The sequence below is a fragment of the Solanum tuberosum genome, unplaced genomic scaffold, assembly GCF_000226075.1.
Source record: "Solanum tuberosum cultivar DM 1-3 516 R44 unplaced genomic scaffold, SolTub_3.0 scf00013, whole genome shotgun sequence".
Taxonomy (NCBI): domain Eukaryota; kingdom Viridiplantae; phylum Streptophyta; class Magnoliopsida; order Solanales; family Solanaceae; genus Solanum; species Solanum tuberosum.
Window position 1 is genome coordinate 3,216,075 of NW_006238940.1, and position 16,547 is coordinate 3,232,621.

The 16,547-nt window shown below is 36.2% G+C and overlaps 1 protein-coding gene across 2 annotated transcripts; it reads left to right on the plus strand.

The window, feature by feature from the left end:
* Positions 1-1,383: 1,383 nt before the first annotated feature.
* On the plus strand, positions 1,384-16,194 carry LOC102581350 (uncharacterized). Of its 2 annotated transcripts, none has more exons than XM_015314310.1 (12): positions 1,384-1,427; positions 2,524-2,849; positions 2,970-3,062; positions 3,156-3,246; positions 4,672-4,765; positions 7,898-7,995; positions 8,222-8,291; positions 14,471-14,574; positions 14,682-14,798; positions 15,060-15,136; positions 15,222-15,266; positions 15,378-16,194. In XM_015314310.1, exons 1-12 carry the CDS (start codon positions 1,425-1,427, stop codon positions 15,676-15,678), a joined length of 1,419 nt encoding a protein of 472 aa, XP_015169796.1. In that variant the 5' UTR covers positions 1,384-1,424; the 3' UTR covers positions 15,679-16,194. The 2 variants fall into 2 exon arrangements, with proteins under 2 accessions (XP_015169796.1, XP_006340053.1); XM_006339991.1 differs by lacking the exon at positions 1,384-1,427 and adding an exon at positions 1,553-1,938.
* Positions 16,195-16,547: the final 353 nt, after the last annotated feature.

Below are 16,547 nucleotides of genomic sequence, written 5' to 3' on the forward strand. Positions count from 1 at the left end.
GGTCTTCCTTTTGTGTTGTGAAAAGAAGAAAAAACAAGAGAAGTACAAGAAAATATAGAGTGAAAAAGATGAGTAGTATTTTATTGTGTTTACATTGAGATTAGTGTTGTAGTGAATGAGAGAGTTGAGACAAAGAATAATATTTTAAGTCTTCAATTATATTCACTATATACAAGAGAGTATTTATATGTTGAAGGAAGGTGTTCTTTTGTGGAGTTTTGGACTCTTCAACTAATCCGGAGTTGTTTGAGTTGTACACGTTGTTGGGCTGTTGTATCCTGGAGGGGACAAGTCAAGAGATATACTGCTGGATCGGTGTAAGATTATGCCGTAGTGGGCTTGAATCTCCTTAAAGAGAGCGAGATATCCGTGCCTCAGCCTAAAGAATTGTTTAGTCATTTTTTGTCATTTTTATTTTCAACTGTAATTTATTGTATTTGTGGTATATTACACCAACAAAAAATATTTGAGGTGTTGACTGTTAAGGGACACAAGTAGAGGTGGACGTTTGATATTAAGCTTGAAATTTTTAAATTTCAAATTCAACAAGTAAGAAGAGATCAAGAAATATTGGATTGTTTATGTTTAGTCGTTAACTTTATCTTTGGACTTGTACTAATGTGTAATGGACATGTTGATGTATGACCTTCATTTAGTAAATAATTCGATATTTGAAAAATATCGAATAACAAAAAGTACCAATATCTCGTACGAAATCCAAACCCGAATACCATAATTCTAAAATTTTACTCCCGAATTCCATATCAAATACCAAATTATCAAAAAATTTATTTTAAATTGGTAATTCGATTTTCGATATTTTATGTCAGTCCTAGACAAACGTATATTTGTTCTATGCATAAATAGGACAAAATATTAGTCTAAAAAAGATTTTTCTCATGGAAGACAAAAATCAAGACCACACTCTGTGGGGGACGTTCGCTTTGTGTAATTTCCTTTCTTTATATTTTATATAATATAATTGGGGCCTTTGACCATTTTTGTTAAATAAAAAAAAATCACTCATTATATTTTGTTTTCTCAATAAAAAAAAAAAACTCCTTCAATTTAAAACAAAAGACCTATGAATTGACACATAATTTTAAAAAATAACTAATAAAATCAGTCTTGTTGTTTTAAATTAAAATTATGTCAAATATATTTAAATAAATATTTTTTAATCTTATAATCTTAACATGTCACGTGAAAAATTAAAATTAAAATATTAACAAAGAAGAAAAAGAATTGTTTTGGAAATAAAGAAAGTACTCATTGTTTTGAGGGAACAATAATCGTTCTGTGTTGTACTTACTATTTTTTTTTACTTTTATTTATATACATAAAATAAAAGTGATGTGATGAACTCAAATGGGATATAAATACATTATTTTTCAAATTGACGAATTCAGAGTGAAAGCGTGTATATGGTAATATGACAGAATTGACGACTTTTCTGTCAATTTTTTTATTTAATTTAATTTAGTTGTTGAAATAGTAGTCATAGTTGGTATTCTCATCATCTCGATTTTGTCAAACCCCAAAATCTGTGAGTTTGTAGTTTCCCTTTTCCTCTAATATCAAGTTTTGATTTTTATTCTGTATTTGAATTACTATTCAACTTCCCTAATTCTCCCTATTGAAATAAAATTTATTCTGTATTTGAATTACTATTCAACTTCCCTAATTCTACCTATTGAAATAAAATACCTCAAACCCAAAACTTTTTGGGTGTTTTTGTTTGTAATTACAACTGGGTTTTTTTGCATTATGGGAGGAAGTTCATCTAAGAATGATGGCAAGTTACTGAATCGTTACTCCAAGAGTCCACCACCATTGCAGGACAACAAGAATACACAGCAGAAAATCAATGAGGATGAGTTTTATGATGGTATCCCAAGGTTCTCTTCACAAAAATCTAAATCAACCAGGGTCCCTAAGGTTCATAAACATCTATACACACCTTCACTACACTTTTTTTTATTTTTTTGGTTTCCCATCTAATGTCCGGTACTCATGTTGGAGCCCGACTAAATTTGGATTTGCGCCGAAAAGTCCCACCTTGGGGTAAAGTGTACCCAAGAGGACTCGAACTCGAGACTTCTTGGTTAAAGATGAAGTAGTACTTACCATTCCAACTCAATCTTGTTGGTCCACTACACTATTATTAGTGTGTTATATAAGCTTAGAAAGTACAATTTTTTTTATTTTTAAATTGGGGGTAGGGGAAGGGGAAGGGGAAATGGGAGGGAATTACAATGTGGGTAATCAAACCCTCACCAACAAGGTGGATATTCACGTAGCCAACCAATGAGCTACTAAGATTCCCCTATAAAGTACAACTTCATTTATGTTTCCCAACTGTTTTGTAATGCTCAATATAACAGTTTGGTAGGTCTTACATCTTTAATGATTGTTGTATTGTGCATATTTTGCAGCCTCTTGTTATTATTTGATTCATACTAATTATGGTAATAACTAGTAATAGCTAAAATAAGATAACTTTGCCACTAAACATGGTTGCAGGTTGCAGAAGTAAGTTCTCGTCTAGGTAGAGCTGGAAGTGCTGGATTTATAAGGACCGTGCAAGCATTGGACACCATTGGGAGCAGCTTGAATAATTTGAATTTAAGCAGTGGATTTGTTTCTGGTGCAGCAATTAAAGGAAATGAGCTATCTATTTTGTCATTTGAGGTTGCAAACACAATCGTTAAAGGTTCTAGTCTTATGCATTCACTTTCAAGAAGAAGCATACGACAGTTGAAAGACGTGGTGCTACCTTCAGAAGGTGTTCAACTGTTAGTATCAAATGACATGGATGAACTTCTAAGTATAGTTGCTGATGATAAGAGGTCAGCGATGGGGAGAGTAACTTTGACCTACTTTTATAATTAGTAAGCCTTCTCTCAAGGAGGGCTTATCTTGTTCCTATTTGTCAAGTAATTCTATGACTGATATGACATGCATTGCAGGAAAGAACTACAGATTTTTGCTGGAGAAGTTGTTCGATTTGGAAGTCAATGTAAAGATCCACAATGGCACAACTTGGACCGCTTCTTTGAGAAGTAATATGCACGATTCTTACTTTTCCTCATAAATTACCATATATTGAAATTTTTACTGACTCTCTTGATGGCTGTTACACTTAATATTTCCAGATATAGGAGGGAGCCTACCCCTCAGAGACAATTGAGGGAAGAAGCTGAGTTGATGATGGAGCAACTGATGACCCTGGTTCAGTATACAGCTGTTAGTATTATCCCGCTTCTGTAAAATTAGAATTGTCAAGTTCTAGCTTCATTAGAGATTTGTCGAGATATTTACTAGGCTTTCTTTTAATAAAAATAAAAATTAGTTAAAATCAATCGGCAAGAAACAAGTTCACACTTTATATTCCTTTTTTGTTTACCAAGCACCAAATATATATTACACAGTGGTTGATTTCAGATCAGTGTGACTAATTTGTGGTTAATAATCTCAGCCTTGGTCATCAGCAACATGGAATATTAGGTCCAAGAAGCAACACTCACTTCAGTTTGCATTTGAGAATATATTAGACTTCAGGCAGTAATCAACAAATTTAGTTGCCTAATCAAACATGGTTTGCTGTACAAAACATAACAACAACAACAATATACCTAGTGTAATCCTGCAAGTTGGGTCTAGGGAGGGTAGGGTGTACGCAGACCTTACTTCTATGCTGTAGAGATAGAGAGGGGGTTTTCGATAGACCTTCAACTTAATAAAGCCTGTCAAACAGTTTGAAAAAGGGGATACAGATATAGGAGCAAAAACATGGACTTGCTTAAAGATCATAAAAGAAATGGTAGTAACTCATGCCATGCTAGGCATGTAACTAAACTAAAATTCTCTGCTATATATTCCAGATATTTTAGTTCACTTAGTTTTATGGATTAAAATGCATGCTAAGATTTCTAGATAAGCTTCTTTTGATTCCAGGTGAGAGATAAGTGAATGAGGCTTCAAAATACTTTGAAAATGTGACTGAGAATGACAATTCCTTTGTTAACTTCAAGTTGGTACTTCTTTTGTTCCAACTTCTGTTACGAATTTTGCACATGGAAAGTAATCTCTATGTGTTGGTACCTGCCAGTTGCCCTGGGCATGGAGTTGCTTTTGGTAGGGATACTTTACCCCCACAATGCGGGACTTTCTGGCGCAAATCCGGATTAGTCGAGTCCCAATTGGGGCTCGGTCACCAGGTGGGAAACAAAATAAAATAATTTCTATCTGGTGTGGGTACTAATTTCCACAAATATAATTATGAGGTTTGCTTGTAAACTTTTTTTTTTGACAAGTAGGTTTGTTTTTAAACTGTTTAACTTTCTTTTTAGGTGGAACACCAGTTAGTCACTGACCTTCTAATTTTGGTAGTAAAAAGGGGGAAGGGCTGTGGAAGTAGTTGATACGCCAAATCTGTGTTTCTTCACCTTATCATATGTGTAATGCTGTTACCAATGTGGGTCTGAATCATGTATAAATGTGAAATTTCTGTATCCTTGCTTTGACATCATTAGATATTTTACCTTACAATTATCAAAGAGAAAAAAGCATCACGAGATTTTCACCCAGCAAGAAAATAAGTCTTGGAATTGCTAAACATATTTTGTACTCTAAAAGGTTGATGTAATAAATCACTATCTCTAATGACAGGAGTTATACCATGAGTTGCATACTCTGGATAAAATTGAGCAAGATTATCAGCACAAGCATCTAGAAAATGGAAAATCAAATGCCAGCCAAAAAGGTGCCAAGCCAATCCTGCTTATCTCTTCCGTTCAGCATTTCAATTATTTTCTTATCAAGCTCTCAGCATTACTTTTGTTAATTTTAATCCGTTCCTTGGCATATTAGGTGCTTTAGAATTTCATAAAATCAGTGTTTTTTGCTTCTAAAGTGATGAATCGCCAGAAATGGCATCTATTCACATTTTACTAAACAGCTTCACCCATAGGATGGCAAATTTTCTTCACTCTTATTAGATGTCCTAGTAAGGACACGGGCGTTGCCCGAGTCCAACATGAGCAAAATCCTATTTTTATTATTATTATACATGGTAGATAAAGGTTGTTACAGTTTGTTATGTTCATAAGCGAAGCGAAGAAACTTGTTTGTCCTTTCATTTTAAAGTTTTAGTTTCCAACAGCAATTTAAATGCGACAGAAAATATTGATCGGGCTGAGTGTCTTGATTGATTTGCACAAGGTAGAAGATAGAGGTATAATAAAGGAGCATAGATGGAAAAATTCATAATATTAATTTCAATAGTGAGTTGATAAAGCCCCCAAGGCCTAGCTCAAGTGGCAAAAGGTGGAGGATTTGTGGCTTAGGTCGCAGGTTCAAGCCCCCCACCATGCAAAGCGAATCCCGGTATTTAAGTGGAGTAGGGTAGAGGGGCGGGCCCATTATCCACCGAGTTTAGAAGGCTGTGATTGGTCCAAAGGGCGGGTCACAGACGGATTTCTTGGTTATCAAAAAAAAAAAAAAATAGTGAGTTGATAAAGCCCCCAAGGCCTAGCTCAAGTGGCAAAAGGTGGAGGATTTGTGGCTTAGGTCGCAGGTTCAAGCCCCCCACCATGCAAAGCGAATCCCGGTATTTAAGTGGAGAAGGGTAGAGGGGCGGGCCCATTATCCACCGAGTTTAGAAGGCTGTGATTGGTCCAAAGGGCGGGTCACAGACGGATTTCTTGGTTATCAAAAAAAATAAAAAAAAAATAGTGAGTTGATAAAGCCCCCAAGGCCTAGCTCAAGTGGCAAAAGGTGGAGGATTTGTGGCTTAGGTCGCAGGTTCAAGCCCCCACACCATGCAAAGCGAAGCCCGGTATTTAAGTGGAGTAGGGTAGAGGGGCGGGCCCATTATCCACCGAGTTTAGAAGGCTGTGATTGGTCCAAAGGGCGGGTCACAGACGGATTTCTTGGTTATCAAAAAAAAAAATAAAAAAAAAATAGTGAGTTGATAAAGTTCTGCACCCACCCAAAGAAAACCAAGAAAGAGGAATCGTTGTATAAGATATATGTTGAAACTAAGAACATATAGTTTATCCAATTTGTTAGCAAATTAGCATTTCTTAGAGAGAAGCAGAAAAGGTGAAGTAAAATGATGAATGGAACTGCAAAAAGTAGTTTTAAGTGTTTATGAACGTGTATTCTGTAATACTGTTGTTTCAGCACCCATAAAGAAGTGGGAATTGCGAGCCATTACAACGGTCATGTCAACAAAAACTTAAACCTATTAGATGCACACTTAAGCATCCAAACAATAAAATACTCTAGAATTGTGAAAACTATTAATACCTGCTCACTATCCTCTGTATTTTCATCATGTACCTTAAATTTTGACTTTTCAAATTCTACTTATTTACCCTCATTGTTTAAGCTTTCCGTCTAATTTTATTGATAAAGTGAGATAGTAAGCCTCCTTTCTAGCTTTGTAGTGATCTAGTATTGTGCAAAGATTATATGATTTTTGAAAAAAAAAGGAAGTTATAAGAAGCTTACATGTTTGTGGTTGTAAGCATTCATGAGTTTTCCATACTCCGGTCTTCCTTTTTGCAGCTTTGGCTTCATATGGTGCTATGTCCATTTCCTTGAGTGTAAAACACAAGATAACATGACAACGGATGTAGCAAAGTTGCAACGAAATGACAGAAGTAACTCAACCAAATTTATGAAAGGATTAAAGTAGCAGAACAAGATTTAAAAATTTTCAACAAAACTTGACTTTAATCAGTAATGCTGTCAGTGAAAATTAAGCTAATAACAAAGGTTGTGTCCCAATAATAGTATCTTTTTAATTGAATTATCATATCATGTGTTATAGCCATATAGAAAAAAAAAATTACCTTCGAAAGATCAAGTTAACATTTTTTTCAAATTTAAAACTGAATCCACCATAATTTAGAGATCATGAATATGTTAAATTAAGATCATAATCAATTTATAATTCTGGAAAAGAAAGATTTGTTTTAATTTATAAGATGTGAGCTTCTTTTGTTTACACAAAAACACATTTTTTATAAGATTTAAAATGTATACACTAAAGTTAGATCAATTTAATTTTCAGTGCAAAAAGAAAGATCATTTTTATTTACAAAATGCTTAAGGAGTATTGTAATACTATTGGAAAAATGCCTAGATTGTTTAAGATGACCGGCCATGCAAAAAATCCCAGGCACATATTCCCATGAACCAAGTAGAGGTGTCTGTATGGTCATAGTGACAGTTAAGGTGTTTATTTGGCAGTTCATGCCTACTTTAAGGAGTCGTTTGGTAGAGTGCATAAAAATAATACCCAATAGAGTGTATTAGTAATGCATGTATTAGTTATACTTGTATTAGTTATGCATAGATTATTTCTTATGCATTGTTTGGTTTGGTGTATTAAAAATAGTATGCATGTATAAAAATATTTATTTACAAAAGTATCCTTCACAATTATGGTGCAAAAGATGTAAAAGTACTTTTGAGGGGTAATTGAGTCTTTAACCATAGTAATGCATGCATTAAATCCTTTGCATTACTAATACCATGAATTTCTAGGTATTAGTAATACACTCCTCAATACACAATAGAGTGTTTAACTAATGCAAGCATTAGTTATACATACCATGAAAAAATGCACCAAACAAGGGATTACTAATACATATAATTAATGCATGCATTATTTTTGCTAATACACTCTACCAAACGACCCCTAAGTGTCTATTTATGTAATTGACTTTATCAAAAAATAGGAATTAATTTCCTTTGCTTTTTAGGATTACTCGTAAACACATAATCAAACAGTTCATTTTCCAAAATTTCTTCTTCCTGTTTCCTTTACACTAATAAAGATATTTTGGATCATTTTCTTCTTTTGCTCCTTTGCATTTTCTCGCAGGTAATGGTCTTACAATTTTAGCGGCTGAGTTGAAAAGCCAGAAGAAAATAGTAAGGAACTTAAAGAAAAAGTCACTGTGGTCCAGAAGTCTGGAAGAGGTACTGTTTTGAATCCTTCCTTTTCAGCTTAATCATTTGACACCATCCAAAGAACCTTACTTTTTTTCTTTAACTTATCTCTGTGAATAGAAAATTAATAACATAGTATCACTTATTTGATTTTGCTGGCAAACTGTTGGAATCAAGTATTAATGTTTTTATCTCTTCAACCTTGCACAAATCGTACTTTGAGGATGTATAAGGGTCTTTTGAATATAAAAAACAGGTCATGGATAAGCTGGTGGATATTGCCCTCTTTCTCAACAGGGAGATAGATAATATGTCTGGCAGTGCAGGTATGTCCTGGGTCATACTCAAAAGCTGTTACTTTTGAAAATTTTTACCCAATCACATCTTAATTTGCAAAAGTGAATAGTTATTATTTTGGTTGAACTTCAATTTTAAAGATTTATTGTAGGATTTGAGAAAGAAGCAAAGACTTCTTTTATTTCGGTGTATATTTACATTCCATGGGCAAATGTGTTTATACAAAAGGTCCTGTGACTAATTTGTGAAGGGAAATCAATAATAATAATTACATAATAAATTTAGAATAAGCTCTCCTACAATCAAGCTAGTCAACAATCCCCTAAGTTGGTGCAAAGATGTCGTGTATGCCCAACTTACGAGCGGAAGTATGAATAGTTCTTTTGCTGAGACCTTCTGTAAGTACATCTGCTAGCTGTTTTTTTGACAGTACATGCAACAAATTAAGGTACCACTACTAACTTTTTCTTTGATGAAGTGTCGATCGATTTCAACATGTTTTGTTTGGTCATATTGAACAAGATTATGAACTTTATTAATTGCATTTTTTTGTCGCTGAACAAGGAAAGATTCCCAGCAATCTCAATTCCCCCAATAGCGTTTTGACCAAAGAAGCTTACAAACACCTTGGGCCATAGCTCTATATTATACTGCCACACTTAATCTGGCAACTACATTTGCATCTTGCTTCTCCAAGTATCTAAGCATCCTCCTACAAGTGTGTATAGTAACTGGATGTAGATCTTTGGTCATCTAGAGATCTAACTCAATTCTCGTCTGTAAAGACTTCTATCTGAAAGTAATTGTGTTTAGAGAAAATCAGACCTTTCCTTAGAGCAGACTTCAGATACTGCAAAATGTGATAGATTGCTTGCATATGAAGATCTCGTGAATCCTGCATGAGCTAACCCACCAAGCTAACTGGATAGACTATGTCCATTTTTGTGTGAGAGAGAGAAATGAGTCTTTCAACCAACCTCTTATATATCTTATTATCAGCTAACTTCCAACTCCTGTATGTAATTTGCGATTGCTTTCAGTGGACAATTCTACTGGTTTACGTCCTACCATATCAGTTTCTTTCCAGAATTCTGAATATACTTCCTTTAAGAGAAAGATTTCTCTATTTAATATAGCAACCTCAATTCGCAAGAAGTACTGTAATTTTCGTAGATCTTTGATCCTAAATTCCTATGCCAACAATTTGTTCAATCAGGTCATCTCCTCTCATTACTATGTTATCAATATAAACTATGAAAAAGTGAGTTTACCCTTTTGTTGTCTTATGAATACGCTATGGTCCGTCAATATTGTTTTGTTGGTAACCAGAGGAGATCATTGCCTTGTAGAATCTGTTAAACTAAGCTCTAAGGAATGGATTCAGTCACTACAAGGCTTCAGTCTTCATACCTTTCCTTGACTTTGTTCAATATCAAATTCAGGAAGGATCTCCACATACACCTCTTCTTCCAAGTATCCATGAAAAATTGCATTTTTCAGATCAAACTATTGTAAGTGGCAATCAAGATTAGCTGGACACGACAAAAGAATTCTAACAGTGTTTATTGTAGCAATTGGGGCAAATATCTCTTGATATCCACTCCATAAGTCTGATAATTCCACTCCATATCCACTCCAAAAAAATTCTAACAGTGTTTATTTTAGCAATTGGGGAAAATGTCTCTTGATATCCACTCCATAAGTTTGATAATTCCACTCCATATCCCCTCCAAAAAAAGTTTAAATCTTTCAATCAAGCCATTGGATTTATGTTTCACAGTGATAACCTATTTGCAACCAACCAACTAAATAGTCTAATATTAAAGGGACAAGTTTTCAAGTCTCATTTTTTGACAAAGCTTTCATAACTTCAATGATAACATGCGTCCATTTAAAAGTCGCAAAAGCTTCCCTCCAATTCTGGGAATAAACACAAATAAATAGATAAGATAAAGGCTCTATATGAGGGAGACAGGAAATAATTGGAGACAAAATTAGATAAAAAAATGTTTGCTGCAAAATCTGACTCATTTTCTATGAGAAACAGACAAATACACCTTATTAAGAAATGTAGATAACTCGCCAGTAGAAGAGAGTTCAACTTCAGTAGATTGCATTTCAAGCTTCTTCTGCAATCTAATCTAAATCTATCAAACAAGGGTTAATGCCTCGAGTTCATGCAAATCTTATTTTACCAAATCCTAACCCACTCTTCCGGGAGTTGGTTTTTAACTTATTTTCTCATGTTTGATTGGTGAATGAAAAATATTTTCTAGCGTATGATTGGTGAATGAAAAACTTTTTTTTTCCAAAAAATATCTTTCATTTTTGGCTAGAGAGTAGAAAATACTTTTTAGGAAAATAGTTTCTAACCTGGAAACCAACCTCGATAATTGATCCAGCACCAGACGCTGACGCTGACACTGATCCGTGACCTGACCCCTACTCCCTACACAAGACCCAACAATCGAACTTGACCCGACCCAGACCATGACCTGAATTGGGACACGATCCCAAGACCCAACCCAAGACCTAACTTCGACTCCCGACCCGAAACCTGACACTCGAACTAGAATATGATGTCGAGACTCGACCTCAACCTGAGATGCGACCTCGACTCGTGACTCAACTCGAGACCCGACCCAACATTTGGCTCAGGATCCCACTTTTGAATCGAAATACGACCCAACATCGTACTCAAGACCCCACCCTAACCCTAACCTCACCCTACCCCGACCCTTACCTGACCCGACCCCGACTCTTGACCCCAACATTCGATTCATGATCCAACTTTTAAACTAGGATTCGATCCTGACACCCAACCCTAAAATCCGACCCTGACCCGAACCGACCCTGACGCCCAACCCAAGACCCAATCCTGATCTTGACCTGAGATCTGACCTCGACACCTAACCTCGAGATTCAGATCCCAACCTCGACCTCGACTCGAGATCCCGACCCCGACCCTGACCTTGACCTCGACCCGAGACTCAACCCCTGCCTCGACCTGTGACCCGTCCACGATCCCGACTTGAGACCTAACTCTCGACCTCATTCCGACCTGACCTCTACCAAGACTCGAGACCCAATCCTGACCCAGACCCGAGATCTCGATCCGAGACCCGACCCAGACCTCGACTTGAGACCCAAACCCGACTCTGACTTTGACCCGACACCTCGACTTGAGATCCAATCATGACCCTAACCTGAGTCCCAACCCCGACTTTCGACCCCAACATCCGACTCACCCCAACTTTTGAACGAGGATCCTACCCTGACGCGAGACCTGACCTCGACTCCGGACTCAGGTATGGACTTTCAAATTGGGACCCAACCTCGACTTGACACCGACTCCCACCCAGTTCTCCACATCAAAATTAAGACCTAACTTTTGAACTAGGACCTGACCCCGACACTCGATTAGAGACCCAACTGCCGAACCTTAATCTAACCTTGACATCGACACTTGACTTTCGATTTCCAAACCCTGATTCGCCACTAACATCCGAATTGAGACCCAACACCAAAATTGAAACTCAATTTCAATCGAGGTCTGACCCTAATACACAACTAGGGACCCAACTTTTGAGATGGGATTTGGCTTCGACATCCGACCCTGATGATCGATTCGACACATGACATGAGACCCGACCTCGACTCTCAACCCAAAACCCAGCTTAGACACTTGACTCATAACCTCATCCCTACACCTGATTCGGGACCCCACCCCGACACTCAACCTGGTATTCGACCTCTAATCCTAACTCAAGATCTGACCCCGACTCAATACGGAACTCGAAAGTTGGGTCTTGAATCGAGGTCGAGAGTTGGATCTCGAATTGAGAATCAGGAGTTAGATCTAGGATTAGTATTGGGAATCGATACCTGAGACTTACTTAGGATGGAAAGTTGAGGTGTGAGGTTCAAAATGATTTTGAAAAATGTTTTTCTTAAATTTTTTAAGGGAAATCATTTTTCTTAAATTTGAGGAAAATAAGCTGATTTGAAAAACATTTAAGCCAACCTAACATGAAAAAATTGGAAACATTTTCCTTCATACCAAACACACCCTACATTACAATCTTTTTCCACGTGGGAGACTAAAATCTTATTCCTTTTCTAACAAGATCCAATAGGGTAAGGGGGTTAAAGGCACACACAAATTCAAAAAGGAATCAAACCAATAGAAGAATGATAAGAGCCATTATAAGCAAACTCAAGTAATGGTAAATGACCCTTTCAAGAAGTAAGCTGATCCTAAACCATGGCCCTTAGCATGTTACGTGATGATCTATTGACCACTTTGGTTTGGCCATTGGTATAGGGTAGAAAGAAGTAGAAAATTTTAAGATTGTGCCAAGCTTTTTCCACAAACCCTTCCAATAATAACTACGGAACATGGAATCTCAATCTTCACAATGGATGTAATTTAAGCACATTATTCACAAACAAATCCAGCATATGAGTAGCATCAGCACTCTTACGGCAAGGAATAAAGAGTGCCATTGTAGAAAATCTATCAATGATAATAAATATGCTATCTCTACCCTTGTTCTACGCAACTCAATAAGAAAATCCATGGACATTCCAAGCCAAGGTCCCTCCATTGTAGGAAAAATTTGGTACAAACCTTGCTCTCAAATTGAAGATTCTAAGAAGAATTAAAGGCTTCTTTGTATTTCTTGATGAATTTGCAATAACAATGGTTGTATACTGAGTCCTATGACTAAATAAGGAAGGCCAATATTACACAATCGATTACAATATCAATCAACTTATTTAATTAAGCTAATCAATCAATCAACACTCCCTTTCAAATTAGTGCAAAAATGGCACACATGTGCAACTTGCAAACCAGTGTATGGAAAGTCCGTTTATTGAGGCCTTTGGTAAACACATCAGCTAGCTACTTTTCTGATGAAACATGGAACAAACTCAAGGCACCACTTGTAACTTTTTCTTTGATGAAGTGTCGGTCAATTTCAACATGCTTTGTTGATTTGTTCGGTTGTGCTGGACTGGATTATGAGCTATACTTATTGCAGCTTTGTTATCATATTACAGCGGAAGTGTCCCTTTTTGGACAATCTCAATTCCTCTAGTAGCTTTTGTAACCACGAAAGTTCACAAACACCTTGGTCCATAGCTCGATATTCTCCCTCTGCACTTGATCTAGCAACTATACATTGGTTCTTACTTCTCCAATTGACCATGTTTCATCCTACAAGTGTACAGTAACCAAATGTAGATCTTCTATCATTTTAGAGATCCAACCCCATCCGCATTTGTTAGCGCTTATATTTGTTGGTGACCCTGTCTCGAAAAAAGTAGACCTTTCTCTGAAGCATCTTTAGAAACCGCAAAATGTGAAAGACATCTTTCTTGCATATGAGGATCTTGGGGATCATGCATGAATTGACTCAACTAGCTGACTGAATAAACTTTGTCTGGTCTATATGAGAGAGATAAATGAGTCTTCTGACCAGCCTCAGATATCTCTCCTTGTCAATGACTCTCCAACTCCGCTTTGTAGTTTGTGATTGCTTACAATGGGCGATTCTGGTGGTTTGCAACCTTTCATACCAGTATCTTTCAAGAGACCCAAAACACACTTTCTTTGAGAAATAAAGATTCTTCTTTTTGATCTAGCAACCTCAATTCCAAGAAGTACTTTTTGTACTTTGTAGAATATATTATACATAAATAAGGATATGTTGTACTTTGTAGAATATAATTATAAATAGGGATTAGTGCAATACTACAGGATACAAATCTTAATAGTATTTTCCTGAGTCTTTTTTTTCTCACAACCTCCAATGCTCCCAATGATTTTTACCAGAGTCCAAGAAGATCTTCTAGAATCTGGATCCTCTCAGCCACATAAACTACTTATAATCAGACCTAAGCTTTGTGTCCTTCAATTGCCTAATTGTAGATTAGTAAACCCCTTCTAATTCATGACTGGTTTTGTAAGGAAAATCTATCTTGTTCCCTTTGTATCTGAATTATTCAAAAGAAATTGTACTTTTTTGTTTGGCCCCTTTTCTCTATGAAGGAAATGAAAAGGTACAAGAAAACTAAAAAGAAAAAGGGTAAATGTAAGTAGACAAAATAATTTTTTTGAGATAAAGTAGACAAAATAATTATACTCCACTCCATCATTTTTATTATTTCTATTTAGATAACTGTGCTTACTGATGACGTGCAGATCCAAATAGCGAGAAAAAGCATTCTCTGGGTAGTAAGCTAAGATTAGGGCCTGCTGGTCTTGATCTACATTATGCTAATATAATTCTCCAGATTGATTCAATTGTAAGGCATTCTAGTTGGCTACTTCTGTTTTCTTGTTAACCATATGCAAGAAAAGTGTTTCAATTTGATCTCTGCATCTTGTTGACTCTTAAGTTTACTGTGATCAGGTAGCCCGGTCAAGCTCTATGCCTCCAAATGCACGAGATACACTATATCAGAATCTTCCACCTAATATAAAGTTTTCTTTGCGATCCAAAATTCTATCTTTCCATGTCAAAGAGCAGGTGCCCTCTCATTTCGGCAATACACTTATTACGAAGCATCAGTTTGGTACTAGTAATGGTCAAGATAAATTTAAACTTAAAACAAAAGGAATTAGCAGATTTTAAGCTTGGTTCCTTTAAACTGATTTTTGTTTCAATTTTGTGTCCCCTTCTGTTTGTATTGGCTACATGTTCTGTTTTCAGCATCTAGTGAAGTTCTGCACGATGTTATATTTCCTACTTTAGATCATCATCATATTCCTTTTCCTCTTCTATATGCAGCTCACTGTTACTGAAATTAAAGCTGAAATGGAGAAGACATTACAATGGCTAGTTCCTGTTGCAATAATTACTGCCAAGTATGAACCCTAAACAGCTCAACTGATTACTGATTTCTTGTTTCTGATTGTCTCGTAATATTGTGTTCTTAATCATCTGAAACAGAGCTCACCATGGTTTTGGTTGGGTCGGAGAATGGGCTAATCCCGGGTATGTTTATCCAGATTCTCCTAATGGCTCTATTCCATTGTTTTATTGGTCTTAAGCAAATTTGAGCACTACAGTATGTTATAATCAGAGAGAATCATTACATGTGTACAGGTCTGAGTCAAATCGCAGATCAGTTGCATCAGTGGATGTCATCCAAATTGAGACATTATACCATGCTGACAAACAAAAATCAGAGGCTTATATCCTTGACCTCATCCTATGGCTCAGTTACCTAGTAGCTCAGTCCAACGCCACTTTAAATGGTGGGCGCATGAGGTCACTTGTGAAACCCCCAGAATGTTCATCTCCTGACATAGCTGACCAGCAGCCAACACAAATATCTGCTGCTGATCAGGGGATGTTGCAGGAAAATAACCAGTCAACAAAAGCTGAATCGGTTGAGCAAAAGTAACAGCTATTCTGCGACAACAGGAAGCAAGGAGCTCTTATCTGAGAAATTCTGTTCCTCTAGCATTCCTGTGATCACTTTTGGTCTCAACAAACAGAAAAAAACTGGATGCTACAGACCGGACAGTTCAATGTGAGTTGCTTGTTGTGGAGATCAGCAGATGATAATGTGTTGTTTAAAGGATCATTGTCTGTAATCATGCATTTCAGGAACTTGAATTTGATGATGCCCTTTATGCCTAGGAGAATTCATGTCAGGACGAAGATAACCACTGCTGCATGCATTTATATGGTGATTTTGATGTAATTTATGGGATTCCAGAAATATAGAATCAGATGGAGCTGGACGATTGCAGGAATGTAAATGCGTAATACAATACTGTCTGACATACTCAGCATGGATGTGTCCCTTTTTGTATTTCAAAGTATTAACATGAGAGAGGACATTACTTGTCAAAAGGAAAAGAGCATGATACTTGTATATATTCAATCTCCTTTCTTTCTCTTCGTTCTTTTTTGATATTTGTATGTATTCAACAATGGTGGAATACGACCCTAGGCACCAAATGGACAACCCAAAACCTAAACCAAAACATGTGGGAACTATTTTACACATTTTTAAAGGTAAATCGTGTTGCTATATGCCAAGTCTTCCTTTTTCACTAGGAAAAATACTAACTAATCCGGCACAAACCATAGAATTAATTTATAAAGGCTTTATATTATGGAATTAATTCGTTTCTTTTTGAATTAATCCTATCATAATAAATTACGAATTATACCATTGAAATTTCATGATTGCACTCCTCAGTTCAATTTTTTTCTTATTTAAATCTCTATATCAAGGTTAATCAATTAAATCAAATTATTGAT